Source organism: Vicugna pacos, chromosome 35 (assembly GCF_048564905.1).
Source record: "Vicugna pacos chromosome 35, VicPac4, whole genome shotgun sequence".
Lineage (NCBI taxonomy): Eukaryota > Metazoa > Chordata > Mammalia > Artiodactyla > Camelidae > Vicugna > Vicugna pacos.
The window spans coordinates 34,871,700-34,894,484 of NC_133021.1; the positions used below are offsets into that span (position 1 = coordinate 34,871,700).

The 22,785-nt window shown below is 51.1% G+C and overlaps 1 protein-coding gene across 12 annotated transcripts in view; it reads left to right on the forward strand.

The window, feature by feature from the left end:
• ADARB2 (adenosine deaminase RNA specific B2 (inactive)) overlaps window positions 1-22,785 on the forward strand; it is a 420,003-nt gene that overhangs the window by 117,786 nt on the left and 279,432 nt on the right. For all 12 annotated transcript variants that reach the window (XR_012067232.1, XM_072955161.1, XM_072955160.1 and 9 more), the window contains one exon: window positions 10,673-10,865. Coding sequence is in view for 11 of the 12 variants with exons in the window: in XM_072955161.1 (XP_072811262.1) it covers window positions 10,766-10,865 (100 nt within the window). In the remaining variant the exon portion in view is untranslated. The remainder of the gene's footprint in view (window positions 1-10,672; window positions 10,866-22,785) is intronic.

Sequence of the window (22,785 nt, forward strand, 5' to 3'; positions counted from 1 at the left end):
TGAACACGATGCACTGAGTAGAGGGAAATGAGGTGAACAGACTTGTAGAGTGGGGGTTCATGCTTGCCCGGCCCGGGGTTAGGCCAGGTTTGCTGCTTGCTGGAGCTGCAGGAATCAGAGGCTTAAGTTTCCCCAGGTGTCCTGGTTTGGCCTCCTCTCATCTTTGGGTTTCCCTAGATACCGTTTCCTAAGTGAGATCTCTTTCAGGTGTGTCTCCTGTGATTCTGTGGGAGCCCTGTTTACGTGGTGGTGGCGGGGCAGTGGGGGCGCTCTAAGTCCCAGGACTAGGGTCAGGTCTCGAGGAGCCCGCACCCCAGACTGTGACCCTCACAGTGCTTCTCAGTTTGTGTGTTTTCACTGCTCCCGCCGAGGTGGGATGGGGAGCCAGGAGTGGGCTGGAGTTGGGTTTCCCATCCCCCAGGGCGGTTTGGCCCGAGAACACTGGCAGGCTGGGCTCAGGTGGGCCAGTTCCCGCTGAGGCGGGCCTTGTTGAGCATGCTCTGTGCTGTTGCTGGATGGTTGCTTTCCCTGGATTTATTCTTCTGGACAAATTGGAAAGTGCCTTTTGAGTCCTGCTTACCTCTGGAAACGGTCTGGCACAGGGCTGGTCCTGACCCGGGGTGACGGCTCATCCCCTGTCCCACCCAGGGCCTTTGAGAGATCGGGCACCTGCAGAATTGTCGGAGAGAAAGGCAGATGCGCGGGTGCTGACACCACTTAGGTGCGTGGACGCTGCGGCGTCGTGATGCGCAGGGAGCGTGGGCTCAAATCTCACAAAATGCATTTCGTTATGAGTGTAAACGGCGGGTATTGTTTACCAAGGAAGATAGTTCTTGTGGAGGATTTGCTGTGTTCCAGTGGACGTTCCATTGTGCCTATGTGAAAAAAATAATGCTCGTTAATGAATATGACACCATGTGCCTCCCTGAAATATTTTTCTTAATCACATGGGCAAATCTGTGTTTGGAAAAATGCAGTATATGCAAGGCTGTTATCAACAGCTGTTCTTTGAAAAGCAAAGCCAAGGGGCAGAACACGTGGGTTAAATGTCGAGTCGTTGGGAAAGGGCAGGAGAGTCAGGGGGCCTCCCACCTGCTTTCCTGGGGTTACCCTGCTTCCAAGCTGAGGTGGGACCTCCAGTTTGACCTCCGGTTGCCACGCGGTTTGTGATTATATGTCATGAGAATGTGACTGGCTTGAGTGTAGGGACTGCACCCACTTATTTATAAAAATTTTTTAATTGAAGTATAGTTGATTTATAATATTCTGTTGTTTCAGGTGTACAACATAGTGATTCAGTATTTTTATAGATCATACTCCATTTAAAGTTATTACAACATAATGGCTGTATTTCCCTGTGCTGTGCAGTATATCCTTGTATCTTACCCAGTTTATATGTAAACGTTTGTACCTCTTCACCCCTGCCCACTGCCCTCTCCCCACTGGCCAGCACTAGTTTATTCTCTGTATCTGTGAGTCTTTGTTTTGTTATATGCATTCGTTTCATTTTTCAGATTTCACATATGTGATATTGTACAGTATTTGTCTTTCTCTGACTTATTTCACTAAGCACGGTACCCTCTACGTCCGTGCATGTTGTTGCAAAAGGCAAAATGTTTACTCTTTTTTATGGTTGAGTAGTTTTCCACTGTATAAATGTATCACAGCTTCTTCATCCAGTCATCTATCGATGGACACTTAGGTTGCTTCCACTTTTTGGCTGTCGTAAATAATGCTGCTGTGAGCATTGAGGTGCTTGTATCGTTTCAAATGAATGTTTTCCTTTTCTTTGAGTAAATACCCAGGAGTGGAACTGCTGGATCATATGGTAGTTCTGCTCTTTAGTTTTACATCCTTTTTTTCCATACTGTTTACATAGTGGCTCCACCAATTTACATTCCCACCAACAGCGTGCAAGAGTTCTCTTTTCTGCGCATCCTCACCGACGCTTGTTACCCATTGTCTTTTGGATGAGAGTGATCCTGGCAGGTGTGCGGTGGTGTCTCTCCGTGGTTGTGATCTGCGTTTCCCTGATGATTAGTGATGCTGAGCCCCTCTTCGTGTACCCGTTGCCCATCTATGTGTTTTCTTTGGAAAATGTCTATTCAGGTCTCTGCCCATTTTTTTAATTGAATTTTTTCTATATTGAGTTGTGTGAGCTGTTTATATATTTTGGATATTAACCTTGTTGATCATATCATTTGTAAATATTTTATCCCATTCAGTATCCAAACCCATTTATTTTAGTGTTTTTGATTTTTTAATACATGTATTACTAGGACTTAATTATCAAAGGATTTTATTTTTCCATTGTATTTAAAGATTTAAAGAATCTAAAAAGTACATTTAATTATCAATACAGCAATTTTCAGGGACATAAATAGCTATTTCGGTCATGAACGCGTGCATCCCTTGTAAAAGTGCAATTATGACAGCACCTGGTAATGCTCTACCAAAATTTTTTCAAAAAACCCATACTTTTAGGGAAATAGAAATATATTCACAAATGATAGAAGTCACAAAAACCCACATGTCAAAATTATTAACGTTCAATGTTAAAATTATTGAAATACCATTGTACATGTAGATTGTAGACGTAAGATTAAATTTTTCAAATGTCATCTCTCAAATTTTCCCTTTCTAAAAGAAACACCTCATTAGCATATTTCCCTTCATCTATCACAAACTGTTTCCTGGATACGGAGGAAACTGAAAACATTTTAATAACAGCCCAAGGTGATTTTCCATGCCAGTCTTTTCCAGGAGAGCCCCCAGGGTTCGTCGCCGCGTTGATGCTGGGTCCCTTGACTCTGGCCGGGGAGGCCTGGTACTTTCGGTGGTGTCTTGTCCACTGGGAGGTGGTCCCTGCCAGGGCCGATGAGCCGCGCTGCACTGAGACGGGGCTGAGTCCCCACCCGGCTGCTGTGCAGACTCCACTGCCACTAACAATTACCGGGGACAGCGCCAGGACCCCGCTGCGCTCGCCCGGCGCCCTGCCCTGCAGTCTCCCCGCGGCGTTGTCTGAGCGCGTCCGGTCCCACCTTCTCCCAGGGCCGGCGTGCGTGCTTTGTCACGTCTGCTGATTTCACTCAGGCTGCAGTTTACATGGATGGCCGTCAAAGGTCCTGAGAAAATCCCGTGTCCCTCTGGTGGGCTGGCAGCTGGATGGTGAGAACCAGGGGCCATCATGAGTGTCCGATGGAAACCGTGGTGACTTTAAACAGGCCCGTGTCGCTCCCAGGGGACAGCCAGGCTGCTCCTAAGGGTCACAGTGCCAAAGCGCCCTTAGGACTGGCCGCTGCCTCGGACGAGCTTTCACCAGAATTAGGAAGTGGCAGTGCTGGACGTCCCTTTTGCCATGATAATACTATGTTGAAGTTACTCATTGGAAGGGAAATGTCACCAAAAGTAAAGGCCGTGGGTAGCCACGCCCCCCGTTTTCCTGTAACACGCGAAGTCCCCCTAAGTCATCACAGCAAGAGCCTGAGAGCGCAGCCGCTGCGTTAACTGCCTCACCTGCTCAGCACAAAGCCCTGAAGTCAAAGTCATGTCCCCATTTTGCAGGTGAGGAAACTGAGACCCACAGTCTCATGTGATTTGCCCCGTTTCCCACAGCCAGTCAGTGGCTCAAGTGAAGTGGAAGTCACGACAGCTTTGTAAATAATTTGGTTGGGCACTGAAAATACAGAAGAGAGCATGGGAACAGTTCCTGCAAAGATTTGCTGAGCCCTGGAAGGACAGCCTCCTGCTCAGAGAATGCTGGCAGCATCCCCCAGACGTCCCTTTGGAAAGCTGGGGACCGGAATGGGAACCCGGCTCTTCCAGAATTGGGCTGAGAAGATGGCTTCACTGGGAGGTTTCGAGAAGCTTTCTCTGTCTCACTCTGGGGCAGGAGGGAGACTCAGGTGAAGCGTCTGTGGTCCCCTGCACGCTCTCGGCAGGGGTCCCTGCTGCCACTCTCCCAGGCAGCCCTGCCCCCACCTTCCTTGGCTTCCTGCGTCTCTTCCGTGCTGGGGAGGTGAGGGTGGGGCCGTTCTCCATGGAAATGAGCGGGATGACTGGTTTTCCCAGCATATAATAGTCCTAGAGCAAGGGCTGTTCTGTTTGGGTCCAGGCTTTTCATTAATAAGAGTAACACTGAATTTCATGAAATTTAGCCACATGACCTGCAAGTACGCATCCCACACTGACAGGTGACAACAGAGCTGGCTGCCTGAGGGCGTCAACTTTGTCATGTGCTGTTCGCTCAGATCTCTCCTAACCAAATTGCATTTCTTGCCAACATGTCTAGTTACCTTTCACAGGGACCACTTTTGCCCAGTGATGAGATCACATTAAGTGCTTTTTGCTCACGGTGACACCCCCATCCCAGCCGAGCTGTCTGCTGTGACTGCCGACATTGCTTACCCGTTGGCTCAGGGGGCAGGACTGGGGGTGGGACCTGGGCTGAGGGTCTTCATGACCTTTCCCAGAGCCAGGTCCAGAGAGACCAGGACAGAGGTGCACAGGGTCCTGGAAACAGCCACCCGGGGCCGTCCTTGTCCCCAGTGCCCATCCATGTTCTGACCCCAGTAAGAAATCCACCTCATCTTGCTTCCAGAGTCTCCCTACCTCAACTCTCCCTGCCTTGACCAAAAGCAGGGAATCTAAAGGCAGCTGCTTAAAAATTACTTCCAGAACAGTGGAAAGACCCTGGTTCAAACCATTTGAGCCAAGGACAAGTCGCTTTCCGTCCGTTTCTCCGCTCCCGACTGCTGTCGGCAGAGGTGAGAAAAGGCCAGGTAAGTAACAAACTATGTGTGTGCAGCCTGTGTCTCAGGAGGAGGTGAAGTCCACCTGAAACATCCCGGTAGAGTAAGGCTGTCACGTCAGCCCACCCCAGTTCAACAGCCGAAATGTCCTCCTGACACGCTCCCGTCCCTTCCTTTCAATTTGTTGCACTGATCAGCACCCCAAACCATTAATTCCATCTGCGTTTCGTCTTCTTCCCTTGTTCATGCTGTCACACAGCATTCTGGGGATGTGACGTTGTTCGTTCTGAAAATCACCAGTTTCAACAGAAGATTTGGAACATTGAAAAATAATTAACTGTTTGAACAGTGCTGGTTTCAGACACAGGGGAATCTAGGGTAGGGTGTGCACTAAGGAAGCTTTAAACAGTGGTCGTTCTTGATGATTCAATAAAATACTAAGGTTTACATTTCAGAAACTGGCAACCAAGGACATTTTAAATGTAAATGTAAGCAACTGGACCTGTCTGTAATGTGGAAAAGGATTATTTCGGGTCGTTATTTCTCATATCCTGCACAAATGTTTAGTGGTACGTTACCACACTCTATCCAGAGGTCACAGAGACCATAACACACCGGCTCTGGGCGTCATTGTCCTGCACACATCTGTGTGGCAGCACATCTGGAGAGCAGCCAGCACCCTAGGAGGGAATGACTCCATGTTCCAGTTAGCCAGGAGAGAAGGCTGATGACTCGGGGCCCCTGGCCGGCACTGTAGACGGGGCCTGGGGTGCCCACGCCATCCGGGCAGTGGCAGGCCGTCTTGTCAGGGCCCCTGTGATCTGCACACCAGTCCTGGGTGCTGGGAGGTCGGTGACCACAGTCACTGCCCTGTTCATTTCATGGAGAACCTCACAAGCTCATGCTTAATTTGATGTCCCAGCAGCTCTGCCATGTCCCTTCCCCGCACTTCGCAGGAGGGTCCAATGCTGTCTCCAAGCCCAGATGCCGCACACAGATACGTCCAGGGTGGGGTCTGGCCTGGTGGCAGTGACTCTGGGACCTGCTTCCTCCTCTCCAGTATTTCCCACGCAGCGCCCTTCAAACAGTAACGCAGAGCCCAGGGAAGGGTGAGCTGGGTGACGGTCTTCACCAAGTGAAAACCTGTGACCCCGACCAGGAGAGAAAACTCTGCGCCAGGACTATTTGACAGAGGGACTCGGATAGAAATGGCAGTCGTATCACGTGGAACTCCGAAAAAGACTTTGCACACCTGCCCTAACCACGTTCATTCAGGAAGGTGGTAAGAATGCATTTGGCCTCCTCTCCAACCACAGGCCTGCCTCAGAGGGAGACAAAGAACAAAGGGAGGAAGTAGCTCTAGTAGCCGCCTGCGCGAAGAGCGTCCGCACATTCAGAGCTCTTTGTGCTGTGACTTCTCCGCTGCCCTCCCGCTCCGGCCGCGCCACCTCCACGTCCTTGGGTGAGAATGGCAGTGAGAAGGCCGGGCCCCGGCCGGCGCTGTCCTGGTGTGTTATTCCTCAGCGCTTCCGGGGCTCACGCCCAGGTTCTCTGACGTGGGTTATTTAAACTGAAGAACAATGGCTGCAGATGACAGAGTGAGCAAGCCCTGTTGGGCTGTGTCTGTCTGTGAGGGGTGATCATTCCGTGCCACGTGTGATCGAGTCGTGAGTCCGCGAGCCCGAGTGCCCCGAGGAACACCCAGTTCTGCCATCTTCTGCCTGGTGGAAACTGATGGGGGCAGGTATTACCTAAGATTTGGATTCTGAATAAGTCACGTTCGTTTCCGTGGGAGTTCTTGTTTTTGGAACCTGTAAGAAACCAAGGTAACTCTCCTTTTAACTGGTGGGAAAGGCAGACACTGTGATGAATTAAGAAGTGCAGCAGTCATGGGCATCCACCGGGGGTCCTGGGGAGACGGGGCGGGAGGAGGACTTGCCTGTTGGCTGAGGAGGGCAGGTGCTGTCCCTGCGTCCTGGTGCGGACTCAGGTTCCTCTCCTACAGGAGTGGGGCGTCAGGTCGGCTGTGTGAGGCTGTGAGGTTTCCGATGCACCTTCTTCCTGAGACACGTTGGAACGTTCAGGCCACCTTGGCTCCGCCCCTGCCTGGGAAGACGACACTGGTCCAGACTCTGCAGCACTCTGAGCCTTCCTGATCTCGGGGGAACATGTGAAGGACGCGGTCTTTCCTGTCCACGTCCCAGGTTTGGTCTGAGAAACAAGAGAAATAGGAGTCCTCAGGAGGAATAAAGGTGCTCACCGCTCGCTGTGCTGTCCTCGGCGAGTGTGCAGATCACGGTGTTGACAGCAGCTCCTCACCCATGTGTGCGTGGAAACCTGGTAGCCTGGGGCCCGCGAGAGGGCCGCGCAGGTCTGGGTGTGGGGGCGGGGCGGGCGGGGCTGCTGATGTGTTTTATCTGCTCATAAATCACACGCGCACACACTGAACTCAGTCACCATTTAGCACGTTCTCAGCTACCTCGGGGCCCGTAGAACTTCACCAAATTACTGCCGCTCAGACTCCAGAGTAGAGACGAGGAGAGCAAAGTGGTAAAAAAAATCCCCAGGCTGGACGTTGGAATATTCCATTGTGTACGTTCTCTGAGCCTCGGCTTCCTCGTGGGCAGAAAGAATGCAGTTTCAGCTCCACGCCTGTAAGGGTTCTGTGAAGATCACAGCAGACTCGGTGAAGACTCAGTCATGTGTCTTAAACAAGTGGCAGATGGACGGTGGATCCCGGGGACGTGCCCGTGCCGGCCCCAGGCACCCACTCTGACCATGGACGGGACGCAGGTCCCCCTCACGTCCTTACGGTCTAAGGAGGGGAGGCACAGAGAAACGAGCAAACCCACCACGCAGGATGGCTGTGTGGCTGCAGTCCTGATAGGAGCCACTGTGGCAGCCTTGGGGTGCTGCAGACCCGCCCACGGGGCCCCATCCAGCCTTTCCTGAGGCCACATCTTCCGGCACAAGGCGGTGTCTGGATGCGAGGATCACTGCTTCCCTCCAGGCTGTTCCAACCCTCGGCTGTGTCCTTGCCCCACTCCCCCCGACAGGTCGGTGTGGTCCCTGCGACTTTGCGGGCGGCCCGCTCCGGCTGGGACCCCTGCGCCCCGCCCTGCACTCTGTGGAAGCGTAGGACCGGCTCAGGCCGGCCAGAGATGCAGCAGCGACGTCTCCTGGCAGGCAGAAGGTGACGTGGGCGCCTGGTCCTCTTCCAGCTTCTGCTCCGTGGTTTAAGCTGCCAAGCGGTGCTGAAGTGATCCAGAAACAGACAAAAGGCAGAAAGGCTCCGTGGGGGAACGGCAGCCTGTGAACACTGATCATTTTCTGCCATCCTGAGTCGGATGCTTGTGACCATGAGCCCCCTCTTCAGAAGCCTTTCCTCCAGGGAGACACGGGCTCCGCTGCCGCCACCGCTTCATCCCTGCCTCGTGTGTCACCTGCGTCGTGTGCAAACCAGTAAAACGCAGGAAACCTGGGGAGGGCACCGCTGGAGTGCTAGGCGTGTGCTTAGCATGCACAAGGTCCTGGGTTCCGTCCCCAGTACCTCCACGAAAAGTAATAATAATAATAATAAACAAACAGCCCGAGGACCTCCCCCCAAACATAAACAAAAATAAAATACAGAAAATAGCCCCTGTGTATGCAAAAATCATGTTTGCATAAATTAGACTCCAAAAATAAAGAAATGGGAGGAACTTTAAGAAAAGTAAAGATTAGCCAAGGCCTTGAACTTGACCAACTTTCAACTCAGGATCTACATTAAGTGCTGAAATTCCGGGGTTTGATTCCGCTGCCTTGACTCACTGACGCTGGGAGCTGTACTGCCCCATGATGGCGCCCGCGCCCCCGCACAGGAGGGTCGCTGTACCCAGGCCTCACAGGCCACGCCTTTGGTGCTGGGATGCGAGGGGTCGTTCGTAGACGCAGTCGGTCCGGAAGGGGCATCTGTGTGTGTTTCTCCCTGAAGCATTCTCCCTTGGTTTCCGAACTCAGAACCATTTTCAGCAAAAGCCTACATCAGGAAACTCTGGGTTCCTATTGTGGAAGCTCAGAGTTCCACACAGGAGTCCTACAGCTGCTGGCCGGCTTACAGTTCACGCGCTCAGGTACCAGTTACATCACAGAGAGCAAGGAGGCGGGCGGTGCACTTCCCCACGAGCTGTGCTGTCAGTGGGCGGAAGTGGTGGAACCTGGCCCAGAGGAGGGACCCTGGTGTGACTGCACTTACCAGCCCGAAGTGAGCCAGTTAAACATCCTGCAGGGAAAACACACAGGCCCTGCTTTCTGAGGCCCCCGGGAAGAAGGCGCTCGCTCCTGTGCATGTTCTGCAGGACTGGTCTCCTGAGCAGCCCCGCATCGGTCGGCTGGTGCTGATTCTCAGCCCAAACGCACCTGTGAGGCTGCTCCCTGACCCCCCCCCCATTTCACAGATGAGGAAACGGAGGCGCAGTTTACGTCACTTGCCCAGAGTCAGAGCAGTGGGGTTAGGATTTGGAGCTGGGCACCCTCCTGTCTCCCTCTTGTCAGTGAAAACCGAGCCAGGATCGCCCAGCTCACCCAGCTGCCAGCATTCCCTGGAGAGGCTATTTTTTCTTACATAAAGAATGATCTGGAGATTTCGGGTCCATAAGGAGCTAGAAAAAGGTGCCTGTAACATAGGAGACAGAAGCGTTTGTGAGCCGCCTTCGTGTCCTCGTGCTAATGCTCGCTGATGGCCGTGAGAGTGGTCTTTTCCCAAACCATTACTATTATAATTAATAGCTTGTGTGATTTAAATGCAAAATGCAATGACGATGGCTGGATTCTTTGCCTTCTTGTATTTTACAGTAGATTTGTAGGGCTCCATAAATAGTCTTGAAAAAATAGGATAACCCAGAAAAAAACTGTTCAAAACTAGTTCAGTTTGCAGTCCACCTTCTTGTAAATATTACTTTGTTCCATCCGAATGTACATTTGGCAGTACAGCCATCAGACAGAAGCCCTCTCTGCCTTTCATTTCATTGTTCCCCAAATAAAGCAGCCTCCTGAAATCCCTCGCCTTAAAAATCAGACTCAGACCCGAGCACCACCGTCTCTATGCAGTCTTTCTTTCTTGCAAAGGGATATGAAGGAAAAAGCAAAGCAAACAAGCAGACAGACAACATGCAGGCCTCTGAAAAATGAACACCCCTAAGAGGCTGTCTCCGGGGAACGCAAATCTTAGCCCCTTTCTGAGGAAGTGAGAGCTGGGGATTTCTTAGAGAGAGATTTCCCCTTGACACACAAGCATTCTCATGGATTAACTAGTAAAACACCGTGAGGCTGGAGACACGGTCCCTGCATGCTTCTGAGTGTGTGGAAGTGCAGTGCCGCGTCCACTCGGTGGGAGCCGGCAGGCTGCCCCTCGGGCTTCTCCGGGAGAAGCTGGCTCTGCCTGCCGCGGTTCCCCCGCCCTGCGCCGGCTCCTTCCCTGTCCACGGTCCTGGGCAGCTCCATCGCCCAGACGGGAGCTGAGTTTGCAAGCTGACAGGGCACGCACAGGGCTGGTGGTGCTGATGTCAGAGCCAGCAGACAGTCGTGATTGGATCTAATTAGACTTTGCAGCAGCAAATAGACAGGCTCCCTGCGTGATTGGCTTCAAAGTGGCTGGTGCCAAACAACTAGCAGAGGTGCCAAAGTAGGAGCCTGCGTTTGGAGCCTGGCTCCGGAGAGGCAGGAGGAGAGGAGGGAGGAGGGGAGGAGGCCAGAGCCCGGAGCCCAGGCTGCCGGGCGCACCTTCCCTTCGCAGCCCCTTGGCCCTGGAGCGCTCCGTGCTGGGCTCAGATCACAGGCTCTCAGCCCAGCTGGAGACAAGTGACAGAAAACAATTGGAGAGCGAGGGGGGAGAGCCCGCGAGTGCTCAGTCCTAAAAAGTGAACCCGCTCCCTGATTCGCAGAAGCGCTTACCGGCGGCGGCGGCGGCAGGAGCAGGAAAGGTGAAATTGTTTCCGAAACGATCCGTGCCCCGTTCCACTCGCCGAGTCCCGGCCATGGCATCCGTCCTGGGGACCAGCAGAGCGTCCGGAGGGCTGAGCGGTCAACTCAAATGCAAGTCCAAGCGGCGGCGGCGGCGGCGGTCCAAGAGGAAAGGTAAGGCGCCGGCTCCCGCGCGGCCCCCGCCAACTCCGCTCGCGCGCCGGCCTCGGTCTGCGGGCTCGCCGGCTCCAGCAGCCGCGCTTCGGGGCGCTGGGGGCTGCTGGTCGGCCGCACGAAGCAGAGCGCGCTGGAGTCCCGTCCCTCTGTAAGTGCTGGGGGCTTCTGCAAGCCCGGGGGCGGTCAGCCGAGCGGAGGGCCCCGCAGAGGAGAGACGCGGAGGAAGGGGCCGCGCTGCTCTTCTGGCTGGAGGTTGGCGCCCTCGCCGGACTCCCGCTCCCCGGGCCGCCGCCGCCGGCACTGCCTCTGACCCTCGCGGAGGCAACACTAGCCCGAGAGCCAAAGGAAACACTTGCTCAAGCCAGCGTCCCTAAAAACGAGGGACGGGGCCCGGTGCCAGCTTCTCCATCCAAATTGTCCTGGAGAAAGCAGTGGGTACAACCCTGGCAGCCGCCTCCCCAGTTGGCTGGCGGTTTCCATTCAGAGTGGTGCCTGTTGTTTTGTAAACACTGGGACCTGCAGAGGGAACACGGCTTGTCTGGGGGAGTAAGCAGAAATTAGTACGCGAAAGGAGAAGTAGGCGTTCCGGCTCGTTACAGTGAGAAACTGCGAACCAGAAATGGAGAGGCAGCAGCAGGGTGACAGGTTGCTCCGGACACCCTGTCAGATTGGTGCCTTGTTGCCGACACCTCGGAGCTGAGCCCCTGGAGTTAGTGGGTCCCCCCGCCGGCCCCAGGCTCCCACACCAGGGCTGCTGTGAGCGCGGCCGGGTCCCAGAGTGCCGCCCCAGCCCGCGTGCTCCCGCGGGAGGACAGAGGGTTCCTCCAGGGCCGTTGGCCCTTGCCCAGGGAGGGACTTGTGATCAGCAGCTCCTTGTCCTGAGTCTGCAGGAGAAAGTTCAGTTCTTGTTCTTTGAAATGTGTTGATATTTTCAAAGTGGCCAAGGAACCGTCAGGAGCAGTTGGAAGGACAGAGCTGAGCTGTGTCAGGCGGTGCGGCTTCCCCAGCGCAGGGTGCCGTGCTGGGTGTGGTTGGGGCCGTAAGTCCTCGTCCAGAATCTTCATCTCTGCCGCGGCCGAGGGCACGTTCCTGACCCCTCTTCTCCCTGAGTCCTTCTCGACTTCTTCTGATAATAGAAATTAGCCAGACGTATGGTTTGAAGACATAAATGCCAGTACCACACAGTCACTGGTTATGACTGCATGTCGGGATGGCTGGGAGCAAGGTGCCAACTTCCCAGGCGGGTTGCACAGCCTTCCGTGTCGGGGTCGGGGGTGGTCGGGGGATGATTCTGTGAGTCCAGGTCAGCTCTCAAGCTGCTAGGATGAGCAGCGGCTGCTCCGTTGTCTGCGAATTTCACTCTGAAACACATCTGTGATGTCACCCAAAAATAAGGCTAACAAAAAGTGATAATGATATTGGAAAAAAATCACAGAATTTAATAGCTAACCTCTTTTAAAAGAGATAAAAAGGAAATACTTTAAGTGTTCATTTTCTAATTTTTTGGTTTAGTATATTTAAATATTTAAAATTGAGAAGTATGAAATGTATTTTACAATAAAGAAAACCTGTAAGAAGAAAATATAAGCTAATGGACATTCGTGCTTTTCTCCAAATTCATTTTTTGTACCTTTAAATGTCAGTCAGTCGTGCTAGGTTAGAAGGCATTCAATTTTGGATAGAAAAACAAGAAATCTGAAAGAAGACTTCATTGGCTATAAACTGTAATGACTGAAAAATTTATATGACATATTTCTGTGCTTCATTTTGGATACACCAAGTCTCTTAATTTTCATACCAGAACCTGAAGCGGGGAGGGTGACGAGGGTGTGTGTACTGATTCCTGTTTCGCGTGCATTTATCTGTGGGGTGGAATTTCCTGGGGCATCTGCTGACAGCTTACCGTGGTAGAAGTCACATCTAACTGCCAAATATCCACTTTTTTAGGGAAAAGTTAGCAATTAAGTGTAAGTGATCAAATGAAAAGAAAACAGCAGTTATGGGGCACTTTAGCTCTTCATTTGCACTTTCCTGGGAATGGATCAGTTTATGTAGAATTCCTGGTCACTGCAGGTGCTTTTTTTCCTCTTCTACCAGGACGACGGTGACTGTAAATTATGTTCTAATATTCATGAATCTTAACAGAAGTAATTGAATAGAATCACCTCAGCTTTTAAACTTATCCAATATTAAAACCCTTTATTTGTCACAATTTTAAACCCACACGTGTATTGACGGCTGCTAAGGGATCTTAGTGAGGCTCTGCTGAGTGCTAGGTAGAGCCACTGAGTATGAGCACGGGGAGTTCTTTTTATATGTGACTAGATCAGTTGCTTTAGTGTCCACCTTGTTTGCCAGTGCTGTGTGGGTTTCCCCCTGTTCTGATGAACAAGGGTCATCTTGAAGCCGCATGGTAACTTAGTTTCTCAGAGCCGTCGGCCGGAATGCTGTGAGCTCTCTGTGCTCTGAGAGTGGCTTCCGTGTGACTCTCACCAGTGTCGTCTTAGTGTCGGAATAGTCTGCGGGCACCGGAGGCGGAACTGTGGCTGCCGTGTGAGTGTGGGATTGCTCTGATGCTCCCGTTACGGTGACATATGGCCCAGCATCTCGGGAATGAAATTTTTCCTGCAGGAGGCATGTTTTAGTCACTGTACCACACAGAGTAGTTTATAGCTTTACAAGTCTGAAAAAATAAAAATAAAAATAAAAATAAAACTTAGTCACGGAGATTACTCACTAGCCCAGACCTGCGTTCGCCTCTGAGAGACCTGGAGGGATGGGCTGCGCACGCCCCCACCCACCAGCCCTCCTGCTCGTTTGTTAGGACCTCGTGCGGCCCGCTGCTGCGTTTCCTCTGTGTACTGGTTTTTGGTTGGGGCTTTCTCTTAGAAATGACTTAGGAATGACTTACATTTCCTGTGCAAACAAGAAATGTCCAATTTTGGCTTTTGTGGGGGAGAAAACAGGCAGTTAAAAAAAGCTGTGAAAGGAGCAGGGTTACCACCTAATTCTCTCACACGTGGTTAAGGCATGTTCACGACCCCGTGTCACACGGGACACCCGCCAGTTTGTTCTGCTTCTGTGTCACCAGGAGACTTTGTGGAAGTCCGGGCAGCACTGGGCGCTCACGCAGGATGCCCAACCTGCTCGGCCTCTCGGAGAGGCCCGGGGGTGCGCCTCCCTCCGCAGTGCTGGGTAACCCCCTGCAAGGCGACTGCGCACGGCCAAGTGTGCCGTGAGGTCACATCAGAGTGGTGGTGCCTGCCTGCATTACAAAGGACCTGACGGAATCTTGTAAAAGATGTGTGTTTTAACACAAAATGGAAAAGGTCGAAGGCTTCTTAAATTAACATCAGCTCGAGCAGGCAGCACAAGAGGGAGGTTTGTCACGCAGTGTCGTGTCTCAGGATGAACCACCTGCAGTTCCATCAGTTAGCCTCTCACCCGCTGGCTACCTCCACGGTGACGCGCTTGAGGGACTTCACAGGCGGAGTTTCAATTTTTCAAGTAGTACACCTGCTCCGTTTTGTGTCTCTTGGTCTTTCTTTGGTGAGTGTCGTTTTCCTAGAAGAAGTTGTGAAATGCATTTTGTAAATAAAGTATTAATATTTGACCCATGAGTATACAAAATGTATAAAATAAATAAGGTTTCTGGAAATTAAGGGGGGTAAAAAAGATTGCTCTTTCACCAGAAACATGTTAGGAAATGGACTGGGAGCCGATACAAATTCCGCTGGTTCCAGGAGGTGAGCAGGAGGACCGGGCTTTAGGCGGCGAGCGGCAGTCATTAAGGCAGAGGGGGGACGGGCCTCGGAGCTGGGGCCCGCCTTAGACGCTGTGGAAGCACGCGCTCGGCAGGTCGGTCCCTCTGAGTTCCGCATCAGCACACCACCCCGCTCTCTCTGAGGCGTTTGACAGCAAACTAAGTTAATGCTTGAATTTCAGGTATCTTTTCCAGGCAGATCAGTGACACAGAGTTTCAGACAATCAGGGTGAATGCTGGAGGCTCTGACACAGGCTCCACAGAAGTGAGCCGGGGGTGGCGAGGAGGCAGGCGCGCAGTCGCTGAGCGGGGGGCGAAGCCGGAGGAAAGTTGGCCCGGGCACAGCGCTGCTCGTGGACGGGAGCTCGGCAGGCGCGGGCTCGCCGGGAAGCGCGGTCCACGGGGAGCTGCCGGAGCAGAGAGATGTGCCCCGTGGCCCCGAGCCCCCTGCAGCCGCAGAGCAGCGGGCAGGTCTCAGGCTGGCCGGTGGGGCTTCCACGCCTGCACTCATCGCAGCCGAGCCTCTGCGCCGGCTGCCTGCTCGCTCGCCGACGGCTCCAGAGGAAGGGCTGGATTTAGTGATAAAATTAAACTGATGAAACTGTTCGCCGTCATCTAATCACACAGGGCTTTTTCTTCCTTCCTCTTTTTAAAATCTGTATTAGTACCTCTGGTTTCTGGTGACCCGTGTAATAGCAGTAATTTGAGATTGCTTTGAGGGCATTAGATATGATGAGTGAACTTGAATTTAGAATAAAAATATGAGATTCACGTATCCATGGCTAAATAGTGGTGGTTCGGTTATTGCCGAAGTGCTGTCCCAGAAGAGCGTTACGCGAGGAAATGCAGAATAAGGAAATCACATTTTTCTTCTCTTGAGGCACAGAGAGACAGATTATGCTCCAAAAGCGTTCCGTGTTCAATTTAAAAGCCGTAAGTGTTTGTTGTTGTATGTGTGTACATGTACACATATACACGCAGTGAAGACAGCTGAAACATCAGAGCATTTTTTATGTCTGCCTGCTTCTTTTTCTAAAATGTTAGAAAATGAATGCCACTGTTTTTGTAATACAGACAGTTTTGAACAAATCCTAAAACCAAAAATAATTCTACACTCTTCATCATTTAAAAATACTATTTCTAAATGCACGCTGTATCGGTAAACGGGGCTCTTAATTACTAGCAAACAAGATTTCTAAAAGGATAAATTTTCACGTGGAAAGCAAGATTTTAAAAGCACTTATTATGGCATTCCTACACTGAAAAAAGAAAAAAGATGAATGCCAAGTAAAACATGAAAAGCACGCTGTCCTTCACAAAACACTCAAACTGCTGCGTGTTGGCACATCCACGAGCTTGGACATCCCAAGGAAAAGCCACACCGCGACCGGCTGCCTGCGTGCAGCGAGACCCGCCTCGTGTGGCCGAGTCTCTGGAAGTCGAGTGAGGCTGAATTAACCCCTGTCTTTTTAGTTGTATGGCCCCTGCAGTGAAATACAGATGTGCATGCTGTTAAATACTGGATTATGCAAAGAGCATTGTTTACTGCTAGCTATTAATATATTATAATTCCCTTCAGAATGTATCATTATCAAAGAAAGGGACACTGCTTGCAAAAAGAGGGGAAACATCTGCTTAATTCTTGATTGACACGTGAATCTGATATGCTCCTGCGGGACTTCAGGAGACGGAAAGGGGAGGGCACACTTAGAAATCTTTAAATGTGAGGACTCTTGTGCTCGCGCGTGTGACTGCCTTGGTTCCAAACACCCCTCTTGGGTGACTGAAATTTTATTTCCTTGTTTATTTAAAAGGAACCGGGGGCAGGGGGCTGTTGCGTCCGATTTCCTGGTTTTGTGTAAGCAGCGTCACTGCAGATGCAGCCCTTCGAGCCCAAAACCTCCATCCGCAGATCTGTGAGCGAACCCATTTTCCGGGGAACCGCACCCGAGAAACAGCAGCCTGGAAGGGGCTGTGTTTGTTTTTTAAGATGTCAGTCATCTTCCCCAGAGCAAATGTGGCCACTCACAAAGTCAGCAGACTCTTCTTCCGGAGAACGATGACTATTTGAAAATGAGTTAATCTGAGTGCCTGGGTTCCCTCTTACTCCAGCTACAGGAGTGAAGTCTGAAGGGCTGCAAAATAATTTCATTTTGTTACTTACTGGTGAGGAGTGAACACAGCTGGTAAGCAAGTGGCTAGTAAGTGTGTCCTTTGTGTCATAAAACACACACACAAGTTCACTGCCATCTGTTTAAATTGTGGAAATTATCAACAGTTAACGTCGGAATTTTTTAAATTTCAAAAAATAGCAAGCAGGTCATGTAAGTTTTGTGTTCGTACTAAAGAGGGCATTTTGTGCTTGATTAAGAAATAGCGCCCAATAAACAGAGCGTTTATAATGATGAAAAGTAGCATTCATGTTTAAGATGGAAGAGACATACAAATGCTCAGGTGACTTTTAGATTTTAAGACCCGTTTCTTCTGAATCCCTAAGAGATGAAATTTTAAAAGCCTTTTTAAAGCTGTGTTCACTCAGAATCACAGGACTGGAGGCGGCCCCAGGGGTGGCTTCGCCGCAGAGGGCAGTCTGTGTACCCGCTAGCGAAGCCCCAGCGTGAGCTCTCACAGTCGCTGGACTCAGGCTGAAAAGTTGCAGCTCGTGTCCACACCTGCCAGGGCCAAACCCCCCATGACTCGGGAGAGGAGCTGGCGGTGTAGACAAAAGGTGGGACAGGACAGCTGTCATTTACAGTGCAGTTACCTGTTCAACTCGGCAAAACTCTGGGTAAAGCCGTTCCTCGAAGGCTTTTAGAACAGTGCCCACAGGGAACGTAGTCACCAAAGAGAGCAAGGCTTCGGTTGCTGTTTCGCCATTGGGATAGTAAGTGAAACTAGTATTGCTCAGAACGTATTAGTGAACCCTCTTCTCTGGTCTCTACTAGATGCAGGTGACTCTTAAACCCAGCTGTTAGCTCAGGCCTCCAGGTGATCGCACGCAATAGAGGGGGTCCTTTAAATACCTCAACCGGGATGTGCTTTGGAGAATTTTATAGATTTAATTAATCTTTGCCGCTCCATTTATTTGAGATGAAATCTCTAATTCTTGTTTCCCTTGCCGATACCCGGAAGAGCTGCCTCGTCACTTTGGGATGTCTCACATGACTTCTCAAATACGGCCCCAAAATAGGACGCGACCCGGCTCTCTGGAGCTAGAGCCTGTCCCCGGTCGAAGATGCTCCCCCAAGTCGTACCCTTCCTGCCGTTAGAAACAGACGAGAAGCAGGACTTGCGAATCCTGAGGCAGTGGCTCGCAGCAGACACCTGGGACAGCAATAATGGATCGGAAAACAATGTTGCCAGTCTAGGTCCGTCGGAAGTGCACAGATGCCCTTTCTTTGAAATTAATGCAGTGTTTCCTAAAAGTTTAATTGCTTTTGGAAAAGTCCAATTTAATAAACATGACAGAAACGTCAGCAGAATGGATTTTGACCTCCCCCACCCGCAGGTCTGGCTGGGCTCGCTCATCCCTGTCTACAGCAGATGCTGCCCCGCGTTTGGCTTATGGCGGTGGCGCTCTGCGTCCTTAAAGGAAGCACGCTCCCTTTCTGCGAAACGTGGCGGGCGGCCCAGGCACAGTCAGGTACAGTTTAGAAGAGATACCTTATAAATTTGGGTGTTGAGCAAAAGAGCATTAAGTAGAATACCTTTTACTGTTCCTTAGGTGAGTAAAGCATGGAAGGCCTGCTTTAACCATAGACAGAGAGGTATTTTATTTGTGTTTCAACTCTAAATATTAATACTGCGGGTGAAAGTCTGCAGAGGGCCATCCGGGCTCTAACAGAAAGTGACTTTTTAATTCAAAACGTAACGGTTCAAGGAGAAATTTTAAAAATTCAAATGCATCCATGCTGCTAATTTTCTCTCTAAAGAAGAAGTAAATTGGAAATAAAAATCATTGCCATGTCCCTAGGGTAAATAGTAGCTTTGTAAACACTCGGAGACAGCAGCGCGGGGACGTACTAACGTGGACAGCCCTGGAACGGTGTGGCCCGCGAGCAGGCGCCGCGCTGTCCGATGTGGCCCTGGCAGCAGTGCCTGTGTCGGCCCAGGCCCGCGCCAGGCCTGGCAGGGCTGCAGGCGGTGTCTGTTCAGCACTGCTTGCAACCCAGGGAAACACTTTCTTCACGAGCATTTAGGACTCTGAGGCTGTTTTTTTAAGATCTAAACAGTGGGAACGTTTATATAATTTAATTGTTACCACTTGAGTGTTTTAATTTTAGAGAAGTTAAAGTATAATTTAGGCTTTTGCATGTAGATAATGAATAGAATTCAAGTCATTAAAAATTGTACTTTCTGGAGATTCTTAATCTATGCATGTAGTATATACAGATGACAGACTCACGATTTGAAATACATTTAAGTATTTATTGAAATAGTGAATGTTGAAGTATTAAGATTCTCCATCAGCTATCTGGAACAATGGATGTCTAATATATACTCGTTTTTAAATGAATATTTTAAAAATCACGTATAGAAAAAAAATCTTGACTAAACTGAGATCAGAAACTCCTTGAGAGATGGTGAAAAAAATCCCTTTGGTTTATCATCATGCCTTTTAGTATGGAGGAAAATATCAATTTAAGGAAAACATCATTTAAAAAAATTAAAATTCCATGAAGTGAAATAAATCTTTTTGTCTCTGTCTCTAATAAAAATTAATTTGTCCTCTTACACCGTAACGTAAGACAGAAACAGAAACTGTGGCGGCAGGAAGGGGTCTTAATAGAGGGGAGGGAGGGGGCGGGGAGTAACCTGCGAGTCTCCTCCTTCCTCTGCTCAGGGCAGAGTTCCTCTGCCTGCGTCTTACTTTCTGTATCTTCCGAAACAGGAGGGGCGCCTTGTTGAAAAGCGTGGCGCATGAGGTCCGGATCTGCTCTGTTTGCGCTTTGCCTTAAACACTGTATGTCAGTTTGGACGGGGGCTGTTTGATGTGTGTAAGTACCTCTCACTCATTCGCAGTTGGGTCTCCTTGGGCTCCTACCAGGGGCTGGGTGACAGCTCAGAGCTGAGAAGACACAAAGGAAAAAAGTCGGCAGGATCCTCTCTGAGCTTATATTGGATTTGGGGATTATAGGCAAACAAACGTAAAATCAGACAAAGACGACCCACCGCGACCCCAGTGCCGTGAGGCCCTATGGGAATTTGTTTAAATGCACAGTGTTGTCACACATATTACGAAATTGAATTTCTGTTGTATTTCTTTTATCATTTGGTGAAGCCTCCTATATCAAAACTAAATCAGTAAAATACAGACCCCTTTAGGTTTGAGCATTTACGTTCTTTCCACAGTGTCAAAACATAGTAGCTGCTCAGTTAAAATCCACTGAGAAAACTGATTTCATTTTTGAAATAAGGGTTGTGCAAAAAAATAGTCAGAACCTAGTGAAAGGGAAGATGTAAGGAGACTGCGCTGCTGCAGTTTACACAGGGGACAAACACTGGGGGGCCTGTGAGTGGGATGGTCTCAGGGGCCCCCTTGGGGGTGACGACCGCTCGGGAAGGGGGCCTCTCCCGCGCTGGCTTTGTGGAACCGTCTGCAGGTCTGACTGGCGGCTGTGGGGCTGCATGCCTGGTGGTTTCTCCAGGGTGGGGCCAGGTGTGCTCGCTGTGTTTCCAGAAGTTAGCGCACAGGCTCTGTCACGGTCCCCCACCAATGAGTGGTGCCTGCAGAGTTAATTATCAGATTTAGACCAAAAATGTATAAAGGGCACCGACTGACTTATTTATAAGTCATTGCTATGTAAATTTGAATTTATTCATTCAGCAAACATTTATGGACAGCTTTATGTGTCAGCCACTGGCTAAATGGCAGGATTTAGGTCGCAGAAGCTCCAGAAAACGTTCTAAGAGAGCCGGAAGCTGCAGCTCATTGTGGTCCTGGCTTCCCGGAGTCTGCTGCAGAGGTATCTCACCCCCTTTCAGAAGGCTGGCAAGACACACCAGCTGTTGGCCAAACCAGCCGTGCTGTGTGCTCACGGGCGTTGGTGTGGTGGAGTGACATGGACCTCAGACCAAGCGAATTCCAGAGGTTCGTGTCCACAGCCTGGCACCCCTCCCGTGCCCCCAGCTTGGGCACGGAGGCCCGTCGCGGCCGGCCTAGCGGGAGCACGTCTGTCCTCCCCCGTCAGCAGCCCGTGCCTGGATTCCTCCGAGACCACCCACAGACAGCTGCGTCCTACATCTCGGGTCGCAGAAGTCCCCCTCTGTCCCCTGCTGAGGGTGAGCATCGGCGCGTCTGTGCAGCACAGAGGCCTCGCACCGGGTCCGGCAAACTCGGAAACCAGGCGCCTGCCTCGTGACGTGCCTCGGCCTCCTCCGTGGCCAAGGGCGGCCTCTCCGCCTGGAGGTCCCAGCAGCCCCGGGGCTGTGCCCACCACCTCGTCGCTCAGCTCTGTGGTCGCAGGACTCGTCGTGACAAAGACGCAGCGCTGAGCCTGTCCCCTGTTCCTGGTCTTTCTTATGTTTTACCTGTTAGATGACCTTGGAGAGACCTGTCCCTCCCCCGGCCGCATCCTCTGTCTCCGTCTCACACACGTCAGTCTCCAGGAGACAGAGCTCTGGGCACAGGGCCTTCATGGTCTACCCGCTCCGGCTGCCGTGCGTTGGGCTCAGTCTCTCTCGGTGATGACACTTAGGGATGTTTTCAAACTTGCACATCAGGGAAAAACTAAAAACGCAAATTGATAAAACTGAAACCGTACAAAGGGTTTAATGCTACATCCCATTTGTATACATTTGTGCAAAATGGATTGTAAATGATACACAGCAGAAATCTTGTATTAGCATTCGTGCCTCTTCACTGAAACCTGCTTCACCCTTAATCCAAGGGGGTCAAGGAATCTGTCTTCGCTCTGGACTTGCCTGGACTTTCCTGCTCCTGGAGGTCAGGCTGAGCTGGCCCTCCACTGTGTCTGTCTACCCTGAAATATCGTTTCCTTATGTAGGGTTCTCATCACTGGTATCAGAAGCTACCTCTGTGTCTGAAAATGCCTAGAGTTCACATCCGAAGCAGAGACGTTAACCTCCTGCAGCTCAAGCAAGTGTCTCCCTCTGGAGCGCCCTTTTGGTGTTGCCCCAGGAAGGCCGTCCTCTTCCTGGTCCGTGATCTTCTCTCCAACTTGGGAGCAACGTTAAGTGACTTACCCCGCTGTAGTTCTGCGAGACGGAATGGCCTTCTACTATGGGTTCACGGCAGGAGCAAGCCCCCACGCTTGATAAAGTAACTAGGAACAGGCAGCGTGACGCAGCCTGTGTGAGGTCCCTGGACCCCCTGGTCCAGGAGCAGGGGAGGCTGAGTTTGCCCACATCACAGGCGAAGTCCATGAGCTAAACAGTCACGGGGCGGGATGTGTCTGTTTTACAGAACGTTGGCCTCACGCAAAAGGCTAACAAAACACCGGGGAGGACAAATCCGGAAAGAGTCGTTTAGCTGAGACTCTGCTCATGAGCCTTCAGCAGCTGTCTTGATGAGTCAAGTGTAATCAGCCACGATGAGGCCACTCAGCCAACCGCCCGTTTGGCCCCTGATGATAAGAACCAAAAACTAGTCACTCAATAAATGAGCGACTTCCCTGTTCTACCCCAGGAATTTTTCTCTGCTGCACCATCACCTTATCTGCAAAATAGGAACAGCATTTGAAACATAAGACTGTGAGAGGGACATGTGTTTCACATGCATTTCAGGTGCATGTATGTGTGCATAGATACACACATGTACACAGCAAGTACCAAAACGTCTGTCGTTCCTCGGTGACCTGTAATGAACTTTTAAGATAAAATTTAGAGCAGAGGGGTCTTTTTGTACTTGTTAGTCTAAGGTAACTGTGCACGGAAGCGTGGAGAGACCGTGTGCTCGTCAGCCTGGCACTCTGACAAACACCACAGCAGCGCTGTGTTCCCTCCCAGTCCCGGAGGCTGGAGAGGGAGCCCCAGGTGTCGCAGGGCCGGTTTCTCCCGAGGCCTCTGTCCCCGCATCCCCACCTGGTCTCCCCTCTGTGTATGTCTGTGTCCTGATTGCCTCTTCTTCTAAGGACACCAGTCCTGTGGGTCAGGACCCTCCCTAGTGACCTCATTTTACCTTCATCTCCTCTG